Source organism: Aotus nancymaae, unplaced genomic scaffold (genome assembly GCF_030222135.1).
Source record: "Aotus nancymaae isolate 86718 unplaced genomic scaffold, 86718_ANA_hifiasm-v0.15.2.pri h1tg000007l, whole genome shotgun sequence".
In the NCBI taxonomy this organism is placed as follows: Eukaryota; Metazoa; Chordata; class Mammalia; order Primates; family Aotidae; genus Aotus; species Aotus nancymaae.
In genome coordinates, this window is record NW_026988418.1 from 15,177,371 (window position 1) to 15,201,748 (window position 24,378).

The 24,378-nt window shown below is 36.5% G+C and overlaps 1 protein-coding gene across 4 annotated transcripts in view; it reads right to left on the reverse strand.

Annotated features, from left to right (window-relative positions):
• NRDC (nardilysin convertase) overlaps window positions 1-24,378 on the reverse strand; it is a 101,341-nt gene that overhangs the window by 27,799 nt on the left and 49,164 nt on the right. For 3 of the 4 annotated variants that reach the window (XM_064372334.1, XM_012434513.2, XM_064372336.1), the window contains exons 2-9: window positions 23,252-23,570; window positions 18,814-18,895; window positions 17,086-17,239; window positions 9,800-9,873; window positions 6,483-6,578; window positions 4,893-5,015; window positions 2,673-2,730; window positions 942-1,015 (exon numbers count right to left, since the gene is read on the reverse strand). In XM_064372334.1, the coding sequence (XP_064228404.1) occupies window positions 942-1,015; window positions 2,673-2,730; window positions 4,893-5,015; window positions 6,483-6,578; window positions 9,800-9,873; window positions 17,086-17,239; window positions 18,814-18,895; window positions 23,252-23,570 (980 nt within the window). Of the gene's footprint in view, window positions 1-941; window positions 1,016-2,672; window positions 2,731-4,892; window positions 5,016-6,482; window positions 6,579-9,799; window positions 9,874-17,085; window positions 17,240-18,813; window positions 18,896-19,108; window positions 19,179-20,196; window positions 20,331-23,251; window positions 23,571-24,378 lie in introns of all 4 variants that reach the window. The other variant, XM_012434511.2, reaches the window with a different exon arrangement.

Sequence of the window (24,378 nt, forward strand, 5' to 3'; positions counted from 1 at the left end):
TGTGGGCAAATTGTTCAGTAAATTATAATGTAATCACACGACTCATTATGCAGTTATTGCAGGTATACTATTAAATGAAACAAAGCAGGAGACAGAATTATATATGTACTTTATAATCTCAACTTTGTTAAGAAAATATACCTATCAGAAAATCGGAAGGAAATCTGAAGGCCGGGCATAGTAGCTCATGCCTGTAAATGCAGCACTGGGGGAGGCCAAGGCAGGCTGATCACTTGAGGCCAGGAGTTTGAGACCAGCCTGGCCAACATGGCGAAACGCCATCCCTACTAAAAATACAAAAATTACCTAGGTGTGGTGGTGGGTGCCTGTAATCCCAGCCACTTGGGAAGCTCAGGTAGGAGAATCGCTTGAACCTGGGAGGCAAAGGTTGCAGTGAGCTGAGATCGTGCCATTGCACTCCAGTCTGGGCAACAGAGTGAGAATCTGTCTCCGAATTAAAAAAAAAAAAAAAAAGAAATCTGACACAAATGACTTCCCTTGATGGTAAGATTTAAAGGTGATTTTTCTACCATTTCTTGACACTTTATATTTTTATTTAGCAAATGATGAATTTAAAAGGAAACAATTTCCAAAGTGTTTTCCCTGTCCTCTATGTTTCCTCATTTAAAGGCAAAAAAAGAGTAGAATAAAAATAAAATGAAGCATAAATGAAATTTAACAACACAGAGAACAAAAGGGAACAAAGGTAAAGCAAGAAATAGACCGAAGTAGCAGCAGGGCACCAGAATCAATCTATCTGCAGCTAGTCAATGGTCTGCTATCTATTATTAATTAGATCTCCATTGCCCATCTACTCCCTTTCCAATCCAGCTGTATTTTCTGTTGTGTTCTCATTTTCAATGAAAATTGGCAGCCTCAATTAGGTTATAGAGAATGTGCTAACATTATTTCAAACAGTTTTAAATCTTTGGTTCACAAACCTCTATAAAGTTTGTTAAATGCTGGTGTGTCAAATGGATCCGTTAAATGGCCAAAGTTTGGTTTGGGTAACCCACTGAAAATAAAACAAATACATACAAATTTAATTGGCAAAAGCCTTTATGAGCAATATCTTTAGGGATATCTAACTGAGAGATATTTAAAATCTATTCTACATACTCCTTTTTGGAAAGCATTTTAGGTATGAACAAACAGATGGCAACAAAGCTGCAAAATCTTGGATTACACAATCTGTTCTTAATCTCAGCCCAATAACTCAAAAGTCTCTACAACTCAAGAGATAGAGAATAGTGAATTTAAAGGATCCCCTCTCACCCCAATATTTACTGCCTCTATCAGCCCATTCAATCAGTTCTTTTCCTATACAGAGCCATTTCAGCAAGAGACTTACACTACAGATAGTATTTTCTTAAAATCAGTGATTATACATGAAGTGAATATTAGGTATAAAGCAGTATATTAGGCACTATGGTATTTAAAAGATCCCCTGGTCCCTCCTGGGGGCTTATAATCTGGTCGAAGATATTGTAACTTTCATATTTCTTCCAAAGCATAGTCAATGCAAATTAGTATTAAATGCCTCAAAGAATTTTTAACCTGTCTAATTAAGGAACCAAAGTTATCAGTGAATAATACATAAGATTTTTTAAATGCTTATCAGATTGACAGAACCTAATCAATTTCTCTATTAAACACACCTCTAATTTTATTAAAGTTTCACATTTGACATTTCCATAGTTCACACTCCAGACTTCTAATCAGAAAAAAAAAAAAAGCCCCACAAATTTGTCATGGTTTTGATGACAAAAAAAAGCACTGCTAGTTATCAATGGAAATTTATATAAAGCCAAATCAATAATAATCAATCAGTTGTCATTATAAATTATTCTAATATTTTATGCTAGTTTCTTTCAAAACTTTAAAATAATTATGTGTTAGAAGAATAACTGGGAAAATCCACTAGATTACTCATCCAATACAAGAAAAAATATCTGATTTTATTAATTTTGCTAAAATGCAAACTACTACATGTGGGAAGAACGATTTCACTGCTTCAGAATTAAATTTTTTTATAAACTTTGTAACAAAAATGTAGCAGAAAAGTATCTTTTAAATATCTGTATTATTTTGATGAATATGAGGTGGAGAAAAAATGCTTATATCATCCTGAACTGAAGCACTACATACAATGTTTGTAGAAGAGCATCTGGTTTGACTATATGAATTAAGTTTTTCAGGCAGTATGGAAGGTCAGCCATCATCTAAAAGATTCTTTCTTTTATGGGGAAAACCAGTGCAATATCCAAACAACTGATTTAAAAAAACAAACTTTCAGAACACAATTTTTCCCAATGCGGGGGATTTACGTGTGCATATTCTTCTGCCTCTCACATAGTACTTTCTTTTGTATCACAGAAAAGCTCTAAATAAATGTAAAAGGAGGCATAAATTTTTCAGAATTATTGCTTACTATAACCTGTAAATTTTGAACTATGGAAACTTGGACTTGTCATCTTAGTTTACCCACTCAAAAGCTGTGTGATCTTGACAGTCATTAAGTTTCGTTAGGGTTTAATTCTATCACCTGTGTAAAAATAAAAAAGCAAAAAACCTTTGGGACTCATACAAGATAAGGTCTCTTAACTCTGAAGCTGTAATAATGGTCTCTTTAACTCTGAAGGTGTATGATGTATGAAAAAGAAATATCTTACTTGTTTGGTATCTCAGAAAATATTTCAGTCACCCACTTTTCCAAAGTATCCAGTGTTTCTTGAGAGGGGAGGACAGGGAAGAGACAGAAAAATGCAATGACATTATTCAAGGTATAAATGCAATTAAATTTCTCACAGTTTCAGATAAAAAACAAAGGGATATTTTAATTTGGCCATTACTTGCCACTCTTTAACCAGTAATGAATAACAGGAAAAATAACAGTAGAAAAGAAAACCTTAAGACACAGATAACTTTGAGACTCCTTTATTTCTCCCTGATAAAAGTTAGAAAAGGCACACAAGTTTAACAAAAAATATATCTTTATCATTAGCCTACTGTGAAGGACCAAGAGATAAGAAGATTATGCCAACCATCCTACACCCATTCCAAAATGTACACACTCTTGGAAGGTTTCTCTATGCTAACGCGTATTACACTAACCTTTCCTTTTTGGCATCTCATCAATAATTTTATATTCCACTTGTTTTACATTAATTTACACTCACAGGTCTTTTAGGCTATATATATATGTATATATAAATCATACATATATATGATCTATGTTTTCCTTTGATTCATTTCTTATATTTAATAAGAAGTCCTTTTAAAATTTCTAGTAAAAAACAAGATCTGAAAAAGGAAACCTTTTGCTTTATCTGAGTGACCATCACTAGAGAGCCATTTGTTAGTTCTACCAGGCACATGAATTTCACTAATTCTTTTTTTTTTTTTTTTTTTTTTTTTGAGACGGAGTTTCGCTCTTGATACCCAGGCTGGAGTGCAATGGCGCGATCTCGGCTCACCGCAACCTCCGCCTCCTGGGTTCAGGCAATTCTCCTGCCTCAGCCTCCTGAAATTTCACTAATTCTTAATAGAGAACCCCACTATATAAAACATGGGATTTAGACTAATCAACTGCTAAATTTATATTATACTACTTATATAGATGTTTGACTCTTAAATGGCATAATTAATGCTAAAACTCTAAAATCTATGAAGTCTACACCGTACATAGTTTTCATCAAACCTCTAGGCTAGGCACAGTGGCTGGGGCCTGTAATCCCAGCTATCTGGGAGGTAGAGGCAGGACGATCATCGGAGCCCAGGCATTTGAGGCTACAGTGACCTATGATTGTGCTACTGCACTATATTCTGAATGACAGAGCAAGACCCTGTCTTGTTAAAAAAAAAAAACAAAAAACTGTAGGACTTGTTTTAAATTTCTGAAATAAGCATTAATAAGCTCTTATATTTGTCATCACAGAGGAAGAGAATACAAAAGAAACAGAGTAACTACTTCAAGAAAAATGCATGGAATTAATTTGCAAATATAATAATCAATTAAAAATTATGAATTAATTTGTATACCAAATATGGAATTAACTAATTTAGCAAATGTAAAAGAAACCTAGAAGCAATTTGAATAAAAGAAGTTGACTTGAAGGTATAAAGTTATGTGGTATGGAAGCTATCATACCACATAACTTTATACCTTCAAGTCAACTTTAGTGAACTCGCTTTGATCATAAATGCAAAAATGTTTTATATGTCAGTGCCAAGTCAGATTTGATCTTAATTTCAACAATATAAAAAGCAAAACTTTATAAAAGGAGAATCACATTAGGGTGAGAGGATTCGCCTTTCAAAAAGAAATGTGCAAACTATAAGTTATGTTAAAAGTAATAATTTAGCAATTATTGACTTAAAAAACAAGTAGGTTGCAATGTAAAGAAAACAAAAGAAAGCTTCCATGTTTTCCTTAATGAGAAAAAGTTAATATGTGTTACTGAAGACAATGATAAAAGAAGGAAAATAAAGATATTCATCAGTCTTTATATGTAAGATACTTCTGCCATTGTCACCATGATCCATCTCAACCTATCATGCCATTTTTATAGGACCTTATGTAAGTATGAACAAACCATTTGCCCTGTAAGAGTTTGTAATCAATATATAGTAAATGGAAAACCACAGATACAAGGGCAAGTGAAGTGGCTTAAAAGATCAAGAAAAAAATTTGCCTGAGAATTTGATCATCTTGTGTTTCCCTGAGCTTTGCCACTAGCTACGTGACATCGAGAAGTTCTGATTTCCTTTACTTTGTATTAAGGTCAAGCACTAAAGTAATTAATAGTACATTCCAACACTGATACAGGCAAACAAATCCTAAGAAAACACTACTTCAAAGTAACTCTAAGAGCCATAATAAATAATGTTACCTTTGGATTGAACCACTAAAGTCATGTAATGAGCAGAGTAGTAACGTGTCCAGAATTCTTTCAGTCTAGAATGTGTATCAATATTATTCTTTTTTGGCTCATGCTTGAGCGTCTCAGCATTTCCTATAAAAGGATGACAAAAAAAATCATAGTTATAACTATGTTCACTTGGTTAAAAGTCTTCTACACCATCAATGCACATTTTGCTACCATACATGATTAATGAAATAACCCAAGTGACTCAAGAATATTGGACCAGTATGTAATAATGTATTAATATTAATAAGACAAAAATGAGTAAGAAACAATTCTGAAGTATATTTTAATAGCCAAAGAATTAATCTCTGGTTGGGAAAACCTTTAAAAAACAGAAACTCCCTAAGCTTCCTTGCTTAATAATTAGTCTAGCAGTATTCAATCCAGGTTTTCCCTTTTAATTATTTTGATATTTTTGTCTAATTCTTAAAAATAAAACACAAGCAGCAAGAATGTCATATGAAATGTATATAACTGTACAAAAATATATAGGAAAACAAAACACACTTTGAAGAATAATTTAGATAGGCCGGGCAAACTTTGGGAAGCCGAGGTGGGTAGATCATGAGGTCGGGAGTCTGAGACCAGCCTGGCCAACATAGTGAAACCCTGTCTCTACTAAAAATACAAAAATTAGCCAGGCGAAGTGGTGGGCACCTGTAGTTCCATCTACTTAGGAGGCTGAGGCAGGAGAATCACTTGAACCAGTGTGGCAGAGGTTTTGGTGGGCCGATATTGCGCCATTGCACTCCAGCCTAGGCGACAGAGTGAGACTGCATCTCAAAAAATAAATAAATAAATAATTTAGATCATCTCATCCTAAATTTTACTCTATAATCAACAGGACTAATATGAGGATGTAACTAAATCCTACCACTAAGAAAATGCCATAATTAAAAACAGATACCAATTAAACAGTTTACCAGATGAACAAAATTAAGTCACAGTTCAAAAACTCTTACAGAAACCATTGCTAACTCTGTTGACAAATGGAAATGTCAGGCTGAGGTGAAGCACAGACTTTATAAAAATCAGATAAACAGATGTTCAAATCCCACATCTACCATTACTATGTGTGTAATTTAAACAAATTAGATAACTTGACAGAAATTTAAAATAGAGATAGGGTCTCACTATGTTGCCAAGGCTGGTTTTGAACTGGGATCAACTGATTGTCCCACCTCAGCCTTCCAAAGCATTGGGATTACAGGTGTGAACCACCACGCCTGACCTAAACCTGTTAATCTTTAAGTTGAGATTATCTCTGAAAACTGTGATAATGATCAAATGAAACAATTCATGTAGTGCTACCATAGTATCTGGTATCTAAAAAGCATTCACAAAATGTTAGGTGTTATTCTTGTTATATTCATAGTTAGAGAACCAAATACAGGCATATTTAACAACTTCATATTTGAAAGGCTATCTAGCTATCCTAAAAGGTAAAAGGTACCTAGGGGCCTTAGCTTTATAATTTTCAATGCTTTATCAACGTTCCTTATGCTAAATCTTAACTAGAAAATATGAAATAAAATGATGTATTTAGTATCTTACCCCAAAAAAATTTCCCCATAGGATGTCCAGGTCGAGCAAGGCTTCCAAACAACATTTCCTTTCTGTTTGCATCAGAAGGCCTTGCAAGTTGATATTCTGTCAATTTTAAAGAAATACTTAATAAAATTCAGTATCTCCTTCACTATATGAAAATTTAAACTTACAGAACAAAAAGCAAGGATGTAACAAAAATTAACTTCATGAATCCCATGTTACAAGACTGAAGTGGGAAGCTCAATGATCCAGGCCTGGCTCTATGACTTAATATGACCTGTAACTTTGGGCAAATCAATTTACCTTACTAAAGTTTTACCCTTATTTTTCAAATGAAAGACAAGGTAGCTAATGATCTGAAAGTTTCAGCTCTAGGATACTATGTACAAGATTTTACTGATGAAAGTGCTAATAAAATATTGAACCTTGTATCCGGAAACTTGGTCATATGCCAAGTATAATGGCTAAGAACAATCACTTTCAAGTCAGAAATATCTTGGCTACTGCTAAATGTTTGTGTCCCTCCCACCCAAAATTTCTGTGTTGAAACTTAATCCCCAATGTGATGGTATTTGGAGGAAGGGGCCAAGAGAAATGATTAGGTAATAGGGCAGAGCCCTCCTGAATGAGATTATCGCCTTATAAAAGAGACCTCAGAGTGCTCCCTTGCCCCTTCTGGCCATATGAAGATAAAGAGTGAAGACAGTTGTCTGTAAACCAGACAGCAGGCTGTCCCCAGACACTAAATCTGCCAGTTCCTTGATCTTGGACTTCTCAGCCTCAAAAAACGGTAAGAAACAACTCTATTGTTTATCAGCCACCCAGTCTGTGGCATTCTGTTTTCACAAACCAAATGGTCTAAAAGTGCTAGAATTGTAGTTCTGACACTTACTAAGCTGAATAACCTTGAGGAAGTTACCTAATGTACCTAATTCCATTCCTCCAAAACTGTAAGAAAATAAATTTTATTTTAAGCCACTATGTTTCTGGCAATTTGCCCAGCAATAACAGGTAACTAACGTAGCAAACACACAAACGTATCCATGAAAAGTAATTTAAGACCCCTTACAACTGATGAGAATAGAGTATAAATATCTGAACACTTAGAGACCAAATTTGGCAAGGAAACAAACATTAAAAATAAAAAAGAGGTCAGGCGAGGTGGCTCACGCCTGTAATCCCAGCACTTTGGGAGACGAGGTGGGTGGATCATGAGGTCAGAGATCAAGATCATCCTGGCCAACATGGTGAAACCCCGTCTCTACTAAAATTACAAAAATGAGCTGGACGTGGTGGCGTCCACCTGCAGTCCCAGCTACTCAGAAGGCTTGAACCTAAAAAGTGGGAGTTGCAGTGAGCCAAGATTGAGCCACTGCACTCCAGCCTGGGTGACAGAGCGAGACTCTGTCTCAAAAAATAAAAATAAAAAATAAATGTATTCAAGGAAATTATAAAATACTAAACAAATCTACCTGCATTGTGCAAATAAATGTTTATAAACGTATGTGTACACATACATTTATACAATGACCTAGTAATAAAGTTACCACTAGTTAACAAATTTAAAAGCCAGGATAGAAAGAATCTCTTCCAGCTGGCTGCAGTGGCTCATGCCTGTAATTCCCAGTTCTTTGAGAGGCCGAGATGGGTGGATCACAAAGTCAGGAGTTCAAGACTAGCCTGACCAACATAGTGAAACCCCATCTCTACTAAAAATAAAAAAATTAGCCAGCCATGGTGGTGCATGCCGGTAATCCCAGCTATTCAGGAGGCTGAGGCAGGAGAATCGCTTGAATCCAGGAGGCAGAGTTTGCAGTGAACCGAGGCCACTGCACTCCAGCCTGGGCAACAGAGCAAGACTCCACCTCAAAAAAAAAACACTCTTCCATAGGTAGGTGGAGACGAAAAAAAGGAAAAAGAAAAGACCCTGTAAGATGAATCTGCCAGAGCTGCTGAAGGCTCACAGCCTTCATTTTCTTACACATAGACCTGGCCATCCAATCATGCAGGCAACTAAAGAGAGGTGAATGAGACAAGTAACACCTGAATGACAGAGAGAAGACCGTCCCAACTGAATAGACTAGAAAAAAATAACACCTGATTGCTGAGCTTTCAAAACTGGTTAATAAGTAATTTATTTCATCAGTTACAACTGTTAGATCAGATTGAATTCTAGGTCTCCTATCATTAAAAAAAAAAAAAAGAAACAAACAAATGAACAAAAGCGCAACAGAATTTTTACTTTAGTTCAGCATAAACCAAAACTGCATACTGTGTGTGCGTGTGTGTGTGTGTGTGTGTGTGTGTGTATTTCTTCCAGCATAATTTTTCAAAGCATAATACATTGTGGCTTAAAACTGTAAAATCTAATTAAAGGTCTGCTTTTTCAAACACCAATGTCAACCCACTCTAGAAAACTGTATAAAGAAAAACATACTAGAAAGCATTTAAGACACAGGTAATAGTTCTTGAGTCTCAAAATATGGAAAGTGCTTTTACAGTTATCCTTAGTTGTTTTGTTTTTTCATCGATTCAACAGACATTTAACTAGGATTAAGGTAAAACAGACACTGTGGTAGGCAAGTAAAACAATAAAATAAATCCTTGATTTCAAGGAGCTACTACAGCTAGAAGGAGCTTAACTATTCCATGCTCTTTTACAAATAAACGGAATACCACAGTTGGAGACATTTCTGCAAGTTAAACAGGGGTCTGTTGACTTCTAGATAGTTCACTCTTTCTAGCCATCTGTAGTTTACTCAGTCTAGTGAATGTTTTAAGTCATTATAGAACTAGATACTGAATCAAACCAAGGAGGAAAATACTACAAAAAGCAGAATACAGAAACCTACAGTCGCCATAAGACAAACCTAACCTATATGAAATGGAAGTCCCTCCAAGTCTGGTATTAAGTGTTTCTAATACTAAAATAAATCAAGCAGGGATAATAGATAATAGTGATATTTATTAATACTATGTAATTAAGGAATATTTATAGCACAGAGCTATAATGAAGCCTCACTCTATATAAGTACTTGTTTTCCTTTATAGTCTTCAATCTTTGAATCTCAAAAGATTAGCCCCTATGGTAAACCTTCAAAAAACAAAAGATGAAAAATATCGACCACCATCCTTTTCATTTACTTCAAATTTACACTGAATTAGATGTTTAATGACTTCAGGAATAAACATGACACATATTTCAATTTAGTCCTTTAAAATATAAAGATAAAATGGTCTAGAGATAAAGAAGGATAAATGTAATAAAAAACTGGGTTTCATGAAGGAAAAAACTGTAGTTATACATAAAATACTCCTCTTACCACTATCAACAGCTTCAACTTCACGGTCAATAGCATCTCTGATCATTAGTGGATGGATGAAGAACTGGGCCCATCTGAACAAAAAACAAAACTGGCATTTCTGTTTTTGTTCATTTTCATCAGTCAACATCTATTATTTTAATTAAGAAACTTACTAAGTTAGAGATTTAATTCACAATCATAAGTATATAAAATCTAAACCATCTACATTTCTGTATTTCAAACTAATATCTATGTTACTTTAACTTTTTCATTGTGAAATATAATAATCACAGAAAAATTAATTAAAACATGAACATATAAACTACACCTGAGTGGCCCACGCAGGTGAAGAAACCAACCATAGTCAACACTCTAGAAGCACCTGGCACCTACAAAGGGTTATCAAGAACTATCCTGAATGTGTATTAGTAATTTCTCTCCTTTTCTTTATAGTTTTATTACCTACATAGGTAGCCTTTTCAGAAATTTTCTCCTACACATTCCCTTGTGAAATTTTAATATCATAGTCTATTTATGTAATGTTACGTATATCTATGTTTTTATATAGAGAGTATATAAAGCTTACTTTTTTTTTTTTTGAGATGGAGTTTCGCTCTTGTTGCCCAGGCTGGAGTGCAATGGCATGATCTCGGCTCACCACAACCTCCGCCTCCTGAGTTCAAGCAATTTTCCTGCCTCAGCCTCCCGATTAGCTGGGACTACAGGCACGTGCCACCATGCCCAGCTAATTTTTGTATTTTTGGTAGAGATGGGGTTTCACCTTGTTGACCAGAAAGGTCTCGATCTCTTGACCTTGTGATTCACCCGCCTCAGCCTCCCAAAGTGCTGGGATTAAGGGCGTGAGCCACCGCGCCCAGCCTAAAGTTTACTTTCTTAGTTCAATGCAAGACTACAAACGACTAAAAATGTTTCATTTAAAAGTTAAATTAGAATTTTAAAGACTGTTGGTATCTAAGTTAATCTTATAATTGTATCTGCTTTTTAATTTTTAATTATATAAACTGTGACATCAAATTACATATACCAATTACCACTTATATAAATATGTAATCATAGCAATACAATTAAATTGTTAAAAATTATTCAAAATTGGGCCACGCAAGGTGGCTCATGCCAGCACTTTGAGGGGCCAAGGCTGGCGGATCACCTGAGCTCAGGAGTTTGAGACCTGAGCTCAATATGGTGAAACCTCCTCTCTACTAAAAATAAAAAATTAGCTGGGCATGGTTTTGCATGCCTGTAATTCCAGCTATTCAGGAGGCTGAGGCAGGAAAATGGCTTGAACCCGGGAGGCGGAGGTTGTGGTGAGCCAATCCTGCCATTGCACTCCAGCCTGGGCAAGAAAAGCAAAACTCCATCTCAAAAAAAAAAAAAGGGGGGGGCCGGGCGCGGTGGCTCACGCCTGTAATCCCAGCACTTTGGGAGGTCAAGGCGGGTGGATCACGAGGTCAAGAGATCGAGACCATCCTGGTCAATATGGTGAAACCCCGTCTCTACTAAAAATACGAAAAATTAGCTGGGCATGGTGGTGCGTGCCTGTAATCCCAGCTACTCAGGAGGCTGAGGCAGGAGAATTGCCTGAACCCAGGAGGCGGAAGTTACAGTGAGCCGAGATCGCGCCATTGCACTCCAGCCTGGGCAACAAGACCGAAACTCCGTCTCAAAAAGAAAAAAAAACCAAAATTGTTATTTTTCCAGCAAAATAAAATAAAAAAATTAATTTCCTAAAATGTTTAGCAAATTTTTTTTTGGATATAAGTCTCACTCTATGACCTAGGCTGGAATGCAGTGACACAATCACTGCTCACTGTGGCCTCAGACTGCCAGGTTCAAGTGATCCTCCTGCCCTAGCCTCCCAAGTAGCTGAGGCTAGAGCTGTGTGCTACCTTTTTTTTTTTTTAATTGTTAAAATTTTTGTAGAGACAGGGTCTCCCTACATTGCTCAGATTTCTTTAATAAACTTATAACTTTTGCTTGCAATAAAATAACTTTTAACTACCTGCTAGATATATTGGGGCTTTTTTTTTTTTTTCTGGAGGGAGTTTAGCTCTTGTTGCCCAGGCTGGAGTGCAATGGCACCATCTCAGCTCACCACAACCTCTGCCTCCCAGGTTCAAGCGATTCTCCTGCCTCAGCCTCCTGAGTAGCTGGGATTACAGGCACGCACCACCATGCCCAGCTAATTTTTTGTATTTTTAGTAGAGACAGGGTTTCACCATGTTGACCAGGATGGTCTTGATCTCTTGACCTCGTGATCCACCTGCCTCGGCCTCCCAAAGTGCTGGGATTATAGGCGTGAGCCACCGCGCCCAGCTTAACATTCTTAAAAGATATGTTTAGTGTAGAATTTGTGATTGGCTGGTAGTTATTTTCCTTCAGAGCACTGAGGTTGAGTAGTCATCTGTTACTGTAACTCGTATTCCATTGAAGAAAATTTTCTCGTTTATCTGGCAAAAGTTTTCTATATTTCTTCTAATGTATACTTTTGGAAGTTATTAGGTTTGATGTCTTACAACAGGTTCTGAAAATTTTCCAGTGATCAACCCTTCAAATGTTTCCTCTACTTCAATTTGCTCTCTCCTCCTTCTAAGACTCCATGTAAAATATAAGGGATATTTTCATTCTATCCTCTATGCTTCATATTCTTTGTATTTTTAATTTTGTGTTACATGTAATATTTGGGTTATATATGTTCTTCATGCTATATCTCAGTTTATTTCTTCTGGCTTATCTTCTGGCTTACTAATTCTATCCTCAACTCTATTTGCTCTTTTCTTAAACTTGTCCATTACGTTTTCAATTTTTTAATCATAGCTCAGTTCTTTTCATTTTACAAATCTCCTAGGTCATATTTGACAGTTTCTTATTCTCCTTGCAAGTGTATTATAATGGGGAGTGTATCCTGTTAGAAGTCCCGCCTTGCAGACATTCTAAGCTTTGATATTTGTCACTCTTACCCTGAAATACTGATAAAATAAAGTTCAAATTCACTGAAAATAGAAGATGCCACCATGGTAAAGACAGTTTCCATTCTCGTTTACGTACTGGAGTAAAAATTTAGTCATTGCCTCAGCTGTTTATTTAAGTGATCCAAGATACTTATAAACAATGTGCCTCTGTAAGGGAATCAGATTTTGCTAACCTATTAAAAACAGGCACTTAATCCATGTTATATAAGAGCATATTACATATGATATAAAGGCTTTTCATTTCTTGTACATTGTAAAAGTGTAATATTACAGCATTTATTATAGTATTTGCATTCTATAATGTTCTACTTATGGCATAAATTTATCTGATATTCTTATTAGTTTATCCTATTAATGCAGTGGCTTTCTTATTAATTGGGTAGGTTTCTTTTTAAATAAATGTGTAAGGTGATATTCTTAGATGCTGAAGCAGTCCTTGTACAAAAAGTATTTAAAACAACTCTTTAAAAGGAAACAAATTTCTTAACTATATTGTATACCAAATTTTATTATCTCTGAGACAGCTGGAATGTATTCATATCATACATAGTATTTGCCTATCCTTTTTCCCAATAAAGAGTTTTTATTTTTCCTTCCTTATATATGGACATAGCTAAATATAAAGCTGTAAGAATTCAACTTTTCTTCTGCTTAAGATTTCTTCACACATACAAAGACCTGTTTGGATTTTGTAAACCTTAAGAGCTGAGAACTCCAAAGATGCAGTTTTCTTCAGAGTTGTATGATTAAAGTCTTCCCTAAAAGTATTGCTGATCCTCTCTAAATTTATAGGAAAGATTATCTCAAGCACCATTTGCACTGCCTTCATTAATTTCTTCTTTTTTTTTTTTTTTGAGACAGGATCTTAGTCCATCACCCAGGCTGGAGTGCAGTGGTGCAATCTCAGCTCACTGCAACCTCTGTCTCCCAGATTCAAGCAATTCTCATGCCTCAGCCTCGAGAGTAGCTGGGATTACAGGCCTGCACCACTACACCCAACTAATTTTTGTTATTTTTGGTAGAGATGCGATTTCACCACGTTGGCCAGGCTGGTGTTGAACTCCTGGGCTCAGGTGATCCACACATCTTGGCCTCCCAAAGTGCTGGAATTATAGACACTGTAATTTGTCTACAAATATGTAATGGCCATTGTGCCCAACCTTCTTCACTGATGTCTTTTATCTCTGTTATTTGGCATTAAAGGTACAAGTACATAAATTCTGAATATAAAATATATATTTTGTGGGCATATCCTCAAGTACATAATTAGAGCTATTAAACAGTTTACTGAATACATACACACAGCCATGTTATAGATTAATAAAATCTGTCATTTTGTATCCTAAATAATGTTATCAAAAACATTGTGTTAATTTTAATAGAATTTTGGCATTTCTTTAGCATAAAAGTTAATTTTGGGAGTTCGGAACACCTATTTATTCCATTGAAAATAGTGGCATGCTGGGCGCAGTGGCTCATGCCTCTAATACCAACACTTTGGGAGGCCTAGGCAGGTGGATCACCTGAGGTCAGGAGTCTCACTCTGTCACTCAGGCTGGAGTGCTGTGGTGCCATCTCAGCTCACTGCAACTTCCGCCTGCTGGGTTCAAGTGATTCTCCTGTCTCAGCCTTCTAAGTAGCTGGGATTGCATACACGTTCCACCATGCCCGGCTAATTTTTGTGTTTCTTTTTTTTTTGAGACAGAGTGTCCCTCTGTTGCCCAGGCTGGAGTAAAATGGGCAACTGCAGCCTCAGCTCACCACAACCTCCGCCTCCCAGATTCAAGTGATTCTTCTGCCTCAGCCTCCCAAGTAGCTACAATTACAGGCATGTACCACCACACCCAGCTAATTTTGTATTTTTAGTAGAGATGAGGTTTCTCCGTGTTGGTCAGGCTGGTCTCAAACTCCTGACCTCAGGTGATCTGCCTGCCTCAGCCTCCCAAAATGCTGGGATTACAGGCATAAGCCACCCCACCCGGCCTAAGTTTTGTATTTTCAGTAGAGTGGTTTTACCGTGTTTGCCAGACTGGTCTCAAAACTCCTAGCCTCAAGTTATCTGCCCACCTCAGCCCCCACAAGGTGCTGGGATTATAGGAGTGAGCCACCACAGCAGGCCAATTTCTTTTTAAAATATTAGATCTCTGTCATGTTTTAATTTTTTTTTTTGGCCATTTATCATTTGATTTTATGGTAATTTTTGCTATAAAGGAACTCCATTAATTCATTTAACAAATCTGAGTACCTATCAAATTCTTGATTTGCAGATATATCAACAAAAAATAGACAAAAATTCCTGCTCTCAAGGAACTTACATTATACCAGATAAATGTGAGGTTTCTTTTTTTTCCCTGAGACAGCATCTCACTCTGTTGCCCACGCTAGAGTGCAGTGGCACTCTCTCAGCTCACTGCAACCTCCATCTTCCAGGTCCAAGTGATTCTCCTGCCTCAGCCTCCCCAGTAGCTGGGATTGCAGGTGCGTGCCACCACACCCAGCTAATTTTCGTATTTTTAGTAGAGATAGGGTTTCACCATGTTGATCAGGGTGGTCTCAAACTCCTGACCTTGTGATCTGCCCTCCTCAGCCTGCCAAAGTGCTGGAATTACAGGGGTGAGCCACTGCACCTGGACACTTTTTTTTTTTTTACATTTCAATCTTGCATTTATCTAGCATTTGGTGTAACTTTTTTCTACTTTTTACATTTTTCCAGTATAGACTTTGGTCTGCAACCTTATAATCTCAAGCTTCTACTCTTGTACTGACAAACTTTCTGGAAAACAATTTTGCAATGAATAGCAAAAGCTTAAAGAACAAAAAAGTCTTAAAAATATGCCTCTAATCCCAGCACTTTGGGAGGGCGAGGCAGGCAGATCATGAGGTCAGGAGACCGAGACCATCCTAGCTAACACAGTGAAACCCCATCTCTACTAAAAATACAAAAAATTAGCTGGGCATGGTAGCACCTGCCTGTAGTCCCAGCTACTAGGGAGGCAAGGCAGGAGAATCGACTGAACCCCGGAGGTGGACGTTGCACTGAGCTGAGATCACACCACTGCACTCCAGCCTGGGCAACAGAGCAAGACTCCGCCTCAAAAAATTATATACATATATATTTGCAAATATACTCAGCAATTTCAGTTCTTAGAACTTAATAATTAAGGATATTCACAGAGATTAGAATAGTCATCACACCATTACAGTATTAGAAAACTGGAAACAACTCAACTGTCCAATCATATGTAACTGGTTAAACACCTGATGGTATTCCTATACAATGTAAATAATATACAATCACTAAAAATCATGTTTTATAAATTATATATGTTAAAATGATATATCTTGTTTAAAACTAACAATTATAAAAGGGTATGAACAATAAGATCAGTATACATTAAAAAATATAGATGGCTCTATACCAAAACATTAATGGTAGTTATCTCTAGATTGTAAAATTAGAGGCAGTCTTATCCCTTTTTGCTTCTCTGTTTTTCCATATTTTCTATTAAACAGTGTTTTTTAAATGGCTGAGCAAAGTGGTTCACATCTATAATCTCAGCACTTTGAGAGGCTGAGGCAGGAGGATCACTTGAAACCACCCTGGGCAATACAGTGAGACCCCGAATTCTACAAAAAATTAAAAATTAGCTAGGGGTGGTAGCACATTCAGCTGGGAGACTTCAGTTGCACTGAGCCACACATTCATGCAATTGATGGCCAATCGCACTGATGCCCTCCAGCCTGGGCAACAGGGCAAGACTGTATCTCTCAAAAAATTTGTAATAATGAGTCAATAGAGAATACATTATTAATAAAACTCAAAAGGTTTTGAGTTTTATTTTAATCTGTAATACAAAGACTATTCATTACAGAACAAGAGTCAAAGTGTATCTAATAGTTTAACAGCTCTTTTTTCCAAATAAAGTTTTGTTTGTTTGAGACAGGGTCTCACTCTTGTCACCCAGGCTGGAGTGCAGTGGTGTGACTGTAGCTCACTATAGCCTGGAATTCCTGGACCCAAGTAATCCTTCCACCTCAGCCTCTTGTGTAGCAAGGACTACAGGTGCACACTATCATGCTTGGCTAATTTTTTATTTACTTATTTTTATAGAGACAGGGTCTCACTATTTTGCCCAGGCTGGTCTCAAACTCCTGGCTTTAAGCAATCCTTCTACGTCAGCCTCCCAAAGTACTGGAGTTACAGGCATGAGTCACCATGCCTGGTCCAAGTAAAGTATTGTGACAGTTTACTCTATTTACATTTTCAAAGTGTCATTAGATCTTTAAAATTAAAATATATTTGGAGTTAGTTACCTGTCCAGGGCTTCCTTGAAGTACTTCCTCTGGACATCAAACTGAAAGACTGTGCGTTCACAATCAGTTGAGGCATTATCACTACCCCCATGCTTCTTCAGGAAGGCATCAAACCCATTCTCATCTGGATATTTCAAACTACCCATGAATACCACTAAATGGAAAGAACACAAAGTCACACAACACAAAGATATAGACAATATATTTATCATATATGAACTTATATGCATAGAAAAACTGAAAGATTTGGCTGTGAACTGAGTAAAAGGAAAAAAAAAAAAGAAAAACTGAAAGAAAATAGACCAACACATTAAATGCTTATGTCTGAATTTTTTTTTTTCCTTCGAGACAGAGTCTCTCTCACTCTGTTGCCTAGGCTGGATCTTGGCTCACTGCAATCTCTGCCTCCTGGGTTCAAGTGATTCTTGTGCCTCAGCCGCCCAAGTAGCTGGAATTACAGGTGCATGCCACCATGCCTGGATAATTTTGTATTTTTAGTAGAGATGGAGTTTCACAATGTTGGCCAGGTTGGTCTCCAACTCCTGACCTCAAATGATCCACCCACCTTGGCCTCCCAAAGGGCTAGGGCGTGAGCCACCACACCTGAACCTAAATAATACTTTCTTCATTACATTTGTTTTTGTAACTTTCTGTAATGCTCATGTTACTTTTAAGATAAACATATAATTTATAAAGAAATTTAAAAGATATTTGAATTTAAATAGATTAAAATATTTTATTAAATAGATTAGAATTCAGAGAAATTCACATAAATGCAGATTAACTGCTACAGCTTTTACAATTTAATCTCTTAAATTTAAAGAGATTAAAATTTAAGTACAAACATATATGCAGATTAATTGCTACTGTAAAACTTCAAGTAAGAAGTATACCCTCAAAAACTTTAGAAAACCAGACCATTAAAAAATGAGTAATTCAGAAAAATAAATATTTATAACTGTGTAACATCTCCATAGGTTTTATTTAGGCACATTCCAAATTAAATGGAAAGTTTCTATTGTTTTGTTTTTATATTATAATCATGCCTTTTGAATTTCCAGTTTTTTGTTTTTGTTTTTTGAGGGAGAGTCTCACTCTATCACCCAGGCTGGATGATAGAGTGGCACAACCTTGGCTCACTGCAACCTCCACCTCCCAGGTTCAAGCGATTCTCTAGCCTCAGACTCCTGAGTAGGTGGGACTACAGGTGGCCACCACCACACCCGATTAATTTTTGTATTTTTAGTAGAGATTAGGTTTCACCATGTTGGGCAGGCTGGTCTCAAACTCCTGACTTGAAGTGATCCACCTATCTCAGCCTCCCAAAGTTCTGGTATTACGGCATGAGCCACCTCACCCAGATAATTCCCATATTTCTAATGCTGGGGCCTTTGCTAACCCTGGAAGGGACTGCCTTCCCCAGGGCTAGCCAATTCCTAGAAAATGGCAATCATCTCCTGATCTGTTGGCCTTATCGCAGCTCAATAATAGTAACATCTACAGTTTAAAAATTTTCTGTGTAGTTTCATTCTAATTCTCAAACTAAGTACACCCAGATTAAAATTAAAAGTTTCACCCATGACATTCATAAATCAAGGATTTTTTTCTTAGCCTTTTCTCTTGCTAAATGTATCATACTTCTGTCAAATCAATTACTAATCTTTGATATCAATTCACATATGTTTGGAGGAAAAAAAAACCAGGTAATGATATTTTACAAATTCTTACTGTGCTCCAAAAAGTGTGCCAGCCCCGGCAGGTCATCTGGATCAGCGAAACTCCCAACTCCAACACAAAGAGCCGCTGCAGACTGGAGTAATTAGAACACATACAAATAGTTGAGTCAACCCTAAAGGAATAACATTCGAAGACTGGAGTAATAAGAATACATACAAATAGTTGAGTCAACCCTAAAGGAATAATATTCACATCTTAAGGATTCATTTGAAGATGGATGTTTTCCAATAGGAAATTACAAAATTATTTCCCTGAGAATCAGGAGGAGCAGCAAAGTGAAACTCACCAGAACTGTGTCAGTTTCACCCTGCTGCTCCTCCACTTGCCATCCTGCCATATGCTGAACAGGTGCAGACCTAAGGAAAAAAGCAGAAACAGACAGAAAAAAAGGGAAGAGGGACTGGACAGCCCTCCCAAATATCATTTCATTTCACCATTTTAGAATTCTGAACAAAGTTTTTTCCCTGAATTATTAGATTTTGAAATCTGCAGAAGTAACATAACTAGGTAGGTATTTCTAAAGATCTCTAAGCAATTAAAAGCTTTGTGTTGAGTGACTCATTACTAGACATGAAACCTCTCAACATGTAACCTAGAAAATTTTATTAAAATAGAATAAGAACATTTTAGGAAAACATCTAACAAAAATAGTAAGTGATAAAAAAGATAAAATCGGTAGCTATTAAAAAGTATAACTAAATTGTAAAGAGGCTTTTTAGTTCTTCCCTTCTAACTGAAGATATATAGCATACATTACTTATCAGTATATATTCTCCCAATACTTGGGGAAAATCAGTGTTTAACAAAATTGATGGCCAAGAGGTACACTAAACTGCACTTAAAACGATTGGGGCATAATCTTTTTTTTTTTTTTAAAGACTGGGTCTAGCTATGAGGCCCCAGGCTGGTCTCAAACTCCTGGACTCAAACAATCCTCCCACCTCAGCCCCTTGAAGTGCTAGGATTAAGGTGTGAGCCACTGCACCCAGACTGTTGGGGCATAATTATAGTAAGTTAAAAAACAAAGTAAGGCGGAAAAAAGGTGAATTATTAACTTTCCCAAATTCATTTGTTTTCTTCAAACTTTGCAAATGTCAATTTTACAGGGCTAACATATTTGGTGAAATAGATTATTCTGATAAAGTCACCCTCTTAAAAAAAGAGCTTTTCAAAAAATAGCATGTACCTGACATAAAGTCTAGCCATGTGTCATAAAATGAAAGTGTGTTTTCAGAAGAACCAAACAGCCTCACTTGATACTGTAAACCCCATTTTGAAGACTTAGGCACATAAAGTCGGTTAAAACATGGGGGAATATCCAGTTCTTCAAACCACAATCTAACCTGTTCTGTGATGCTTTAATAGGTGCCTAACCTGCTTTCAGCTGCAACTACCCCATAAAGATTTCTTGTCTCGACCAGCAGGGTTGAAGACATTTTTGAATAAGTTGACTTAAACCACAGTCTATCAGTCAGCTTTGACCACAGCAAAAACAGGCTCTGCGATTGCTAGAAAAGAAATTCATACTTGAGAATTTTCTACCTAAAAAATTCATAACTGAGAAATTCATACTTGAGAACTGAAATAAGAAAGCCCTGAACAAATCTTAATTCAGTGTATATCACACTTAAATTTCAATCTTGTTAATTTATCGAACTTTTTTTTTTTTTTTTTGAGACGGAGTTTCGCTCTTGATACCCAGGCTGGAGCGCAATGGCGCGATCTCGGCTCACCGCAATCTCCGCCTCCTGGGTTCAGGCAATTCTCCTGCCTCAGCCTCCTGAGTAGCTGGGATTACAGGCACGCGCCACCGTGCCCAGCTAATTTTTTTTTTGTATTAGTAGAGACGGGGTTTCACCATGTTGACCAGGATGGTCTCGATCTCTTGACCTCGTGATCCACCCGCCTCGGCCTCCCAAAGTGCTGGGATTACAGGCTTGAGCCACCGCGCCCGGCCAATTTATCGAACTTTTAAAATCAAGAACAACTTCCTTTGGGAGGAGGAAAATGGAGAGGGATAAAAAAGATGCCTCAGAAAAGTAAACTTCTTAATTAGGTAAATATTCTCCCAAAAAACTATCAAATACTTTTCTTCCCACTTCCTTTATTAATTCTCATATTTACCTTAAACAAGGTTCATATTTTTCAAATTAAAATTAGATCATAAAACCACTTCAAAGCCCTATACCACTCTTAAGCCATCTCTTACCAAGACTAATCTACTTTATTTCCTTTTTTCAGAAAGTTATTCAATGAATATAAATATCTACCACTTACGATCATGGGATCTTTCCTTTCACTAGTGAACCCATTGCTTTTGAATCAAAACAATTTGATCTTGTCCTCAAACTACTTAGGTTCCACTGTCCCAGTAGGATAATCCATAAAATTAGCTGTCAATATCTTATAAGGATTACATCACACTGAGTTCTCAGAAAAGAAAGGTAGCATCTAAGCCATTTTTAAAATGATCACTAGACTCTGACCCTGCTGCTAGAAAAGATAAACTTAGAATTTGATCTACCTCAGCAAAATAAAAAGGGGTACCAAAAAAGCTGAACATATATCTTCATTTGTCAAAGGTGTTCACAATTGCTGTATAAATGTTAAGTATTTTATAATGTCTTGACATTAAAAATGGCTGTCAAAACAATTTTTAATAGTTGTAAAATGCTTTGTCAATTAATAGGAAATATAAAGAAATCAGATCATGGGATAAGCTACTTATAGACAGATGGAAAGATATAGAAAAAAATGTATGCATGAGACGCATTCAGTTAAGAAGTTATAACATGGTCAGGCTTAGAGCTAAAAGGGCCTTAGAATTTATATTCTTGTTTTAAAAGGGAGAGGGAAAAAAAAGAAAATGAAAACACCTAAAATCATGTAGAAAGACAGGAATAGAGCCAGAATTAGAACCCAGGTTTCCTGACTATCAGTGTTCTTTTTATTTTGTGACTTTTATAATTTCTTCCTTTTTATTAATGCTCTATTTGGAATTATGAGATCTATTTAAAAGTAAATCTATCAATTTCCAATCTGTTCATAGACACCTTAGCATATAGACTATATGTAGACTATCAAGTGACATATATATACCTTTTCCCCCTCCGAAGTGTTTTGGTATCCATCTCTAAAGCTTTCCAAGTTAAAACTATTTAATACTTGGCCTATCATGCTACCCAAAAACAGGATCACTAATAATCTTATTAAACAGCAAAAAGCTTCTTAAAAATATGACTCAATCCAACAACTGAGTAAAATAACTGGTACAATCTTTCTTTTGAAAAAAATAATTTTTTCCAAGAAGAATGACTATTAAATCATACCTACTACTTACATCTCAAATCTTCACATCTTTAAGGGTGACCACTTTCTTTTTTTTTGAGACAAAATCTCACTCTGTCAGCCAGGATGGAATGCAGTAGTACAACCACAGCTCACTGCAACCTTGACCTCCCCAGGCTCAGGTGATCCTCCCATCTCAGCCTCTCAAGTAGCTGGGACCACAGGCATGTGCCACCACACCCAACTAATTTTTTTTTTTTTTAATGTTTTACAGAGACAGGGTTTCACCATGTTGCTTAGGATGGTCTCAGAACTCCTGGACTCAAGTAATCTGCCCATCTTGGCCTCTTTGTATGTAAACCGTACCATCCTAAATATATTATCAATATTCAAGAAACTAGCTTTAACCAACTTTTGCTGGTCAATTCCACCGTAAGCATTCTAAAAATTATCCTCTGGGTACTCCCTACTACAAAATTGGAGGTATTCTTCAAAAGATATTAAGAAATTCTCCCTATCAAGCCCTGTTTATCTATTCACTGACTGTTGTTATATATTAAATAAGCTCAACTGCCCTGTTTCTATTTCAACTCTTCCAAAGTACTCATTTATCCAGACCTTTGCTTTCTCATAAAAAGAGCTAAATCAAACTCAATTATCTATATAGAAACTACCCATACAATAACTGTCAGAGCCCTAGGCCAATGTAAAGATTTCGCACTAGCCCCATTATTTTCTTCTTCTTTTTCCAGTCTTACCAAGGGTAACATACTCTTATTTCTCTAATCCAGGGTAAGAATTTTGCAGACCCTCATCAACCAGTATTTGTTTTTAAAACATAAAATGTATACAACTACACATAAATTCAAATACCTCTGAGTGCTGATTACTTCTGAGACATATGGCTATGGGAGGTTTTTATAATTTTGTTTTCTTTATATTCCATTGGTTTCTATAATGAGCATTTATTACTTTTATAATCAGAGCAAAATGTTTTCAAAATGTAATTCTGATACAGAATAGACCTTTACTGAAGACCAAAAGATAAATATATACTTCCTTTTTGCCATTAAGAAATAAAGCTTGCATTTAGAAGTCATCCCAAAGAATTCCCAAATTAGAAAACAGACATGACTCGCACCTGTTTTTCAGTAGTTTTCTTTCTAGCTTCTGCCCTCTCCTCTAATTCTTCCAATTCATTATTCTCAGTATCAAGATCATCATCATGTTCATCATCAAATTCATCTTCATCATCAAAACCCTCTTCATCATCATCTTGTGTTTCAGCTCCAGAATCTTCGTCATCATCTTCTTCTTCTTCCTCCACCTCCTCCTCTTCTTCTTCTTCTTCTTCTTCTTCATCTTCTTCTTCTTCATCTGTTGTATTTCCTGTTTTACCTTCCACATTACTTAGGTCTGAAATCAAAAGTGCCTGCAAGCCATTCTGCAATTTGATGTATCTGGGAAAAAAAAAATAATCATCACACATTTTGATTCAGGTTTTGTGTGTGTGTGTGTGTGTGTGTGTGTGTGTGTGTGTGTGTGTGTGTGTTTTTCAGAGTTTCACTCTTGTTGCCTAGGCTGGAGTGCAATGGCACGATCTTGGCTCACGGCAACCTCCACCTCCCGGGTTCAAGCGATTCTCCTGCCTCAGCCTCACAAGTAGCTGGGATTACATACATGCGCCACCATGCTCGGCTAATTTTGGATTTTTAGTAGAGATGGGGCTTCTTCACATTGATCAGTCTGGTCTCAGAACTCCCAACCTCAGGTTATCCACCCTCCCAAGGCCTCCCAAAGTGCTAGGATTACAGGTGTGAGTCACCGCCCCTGGCCTATTCAGCGGTTCTTTACACCCATACAAGTAATCAGCTTAGAATTAAAAAAAAAAAAAATCCAAGTATACACACACACATACACACACACAAAACTAACACTATCTGTAAACTAATAAAATTGGTTGCTCTGGAGAAGGAATCCCAAAAGCTAATCAGTTTTTGAACAGCTGGAGGGAAATGAAGGTAAGAATACTTCATAATATACCATTTGTATTTTTAAATTTTGAACTATATATTTACCTATTCAAAAACCACATTTTAGTAGTTAAAAACATTATACAACCCACCACTAGGCCTCCCCTATTTCTCAGTTTGTAAGTAAACATTCTATCATACCAGGAGACTTAGCCTAAGAGAAATGCATCCCTCAATATACAGAACAGTCATGTCAGCCTAAGCATTAATATTAAAGCAAAATCACATAAAATTA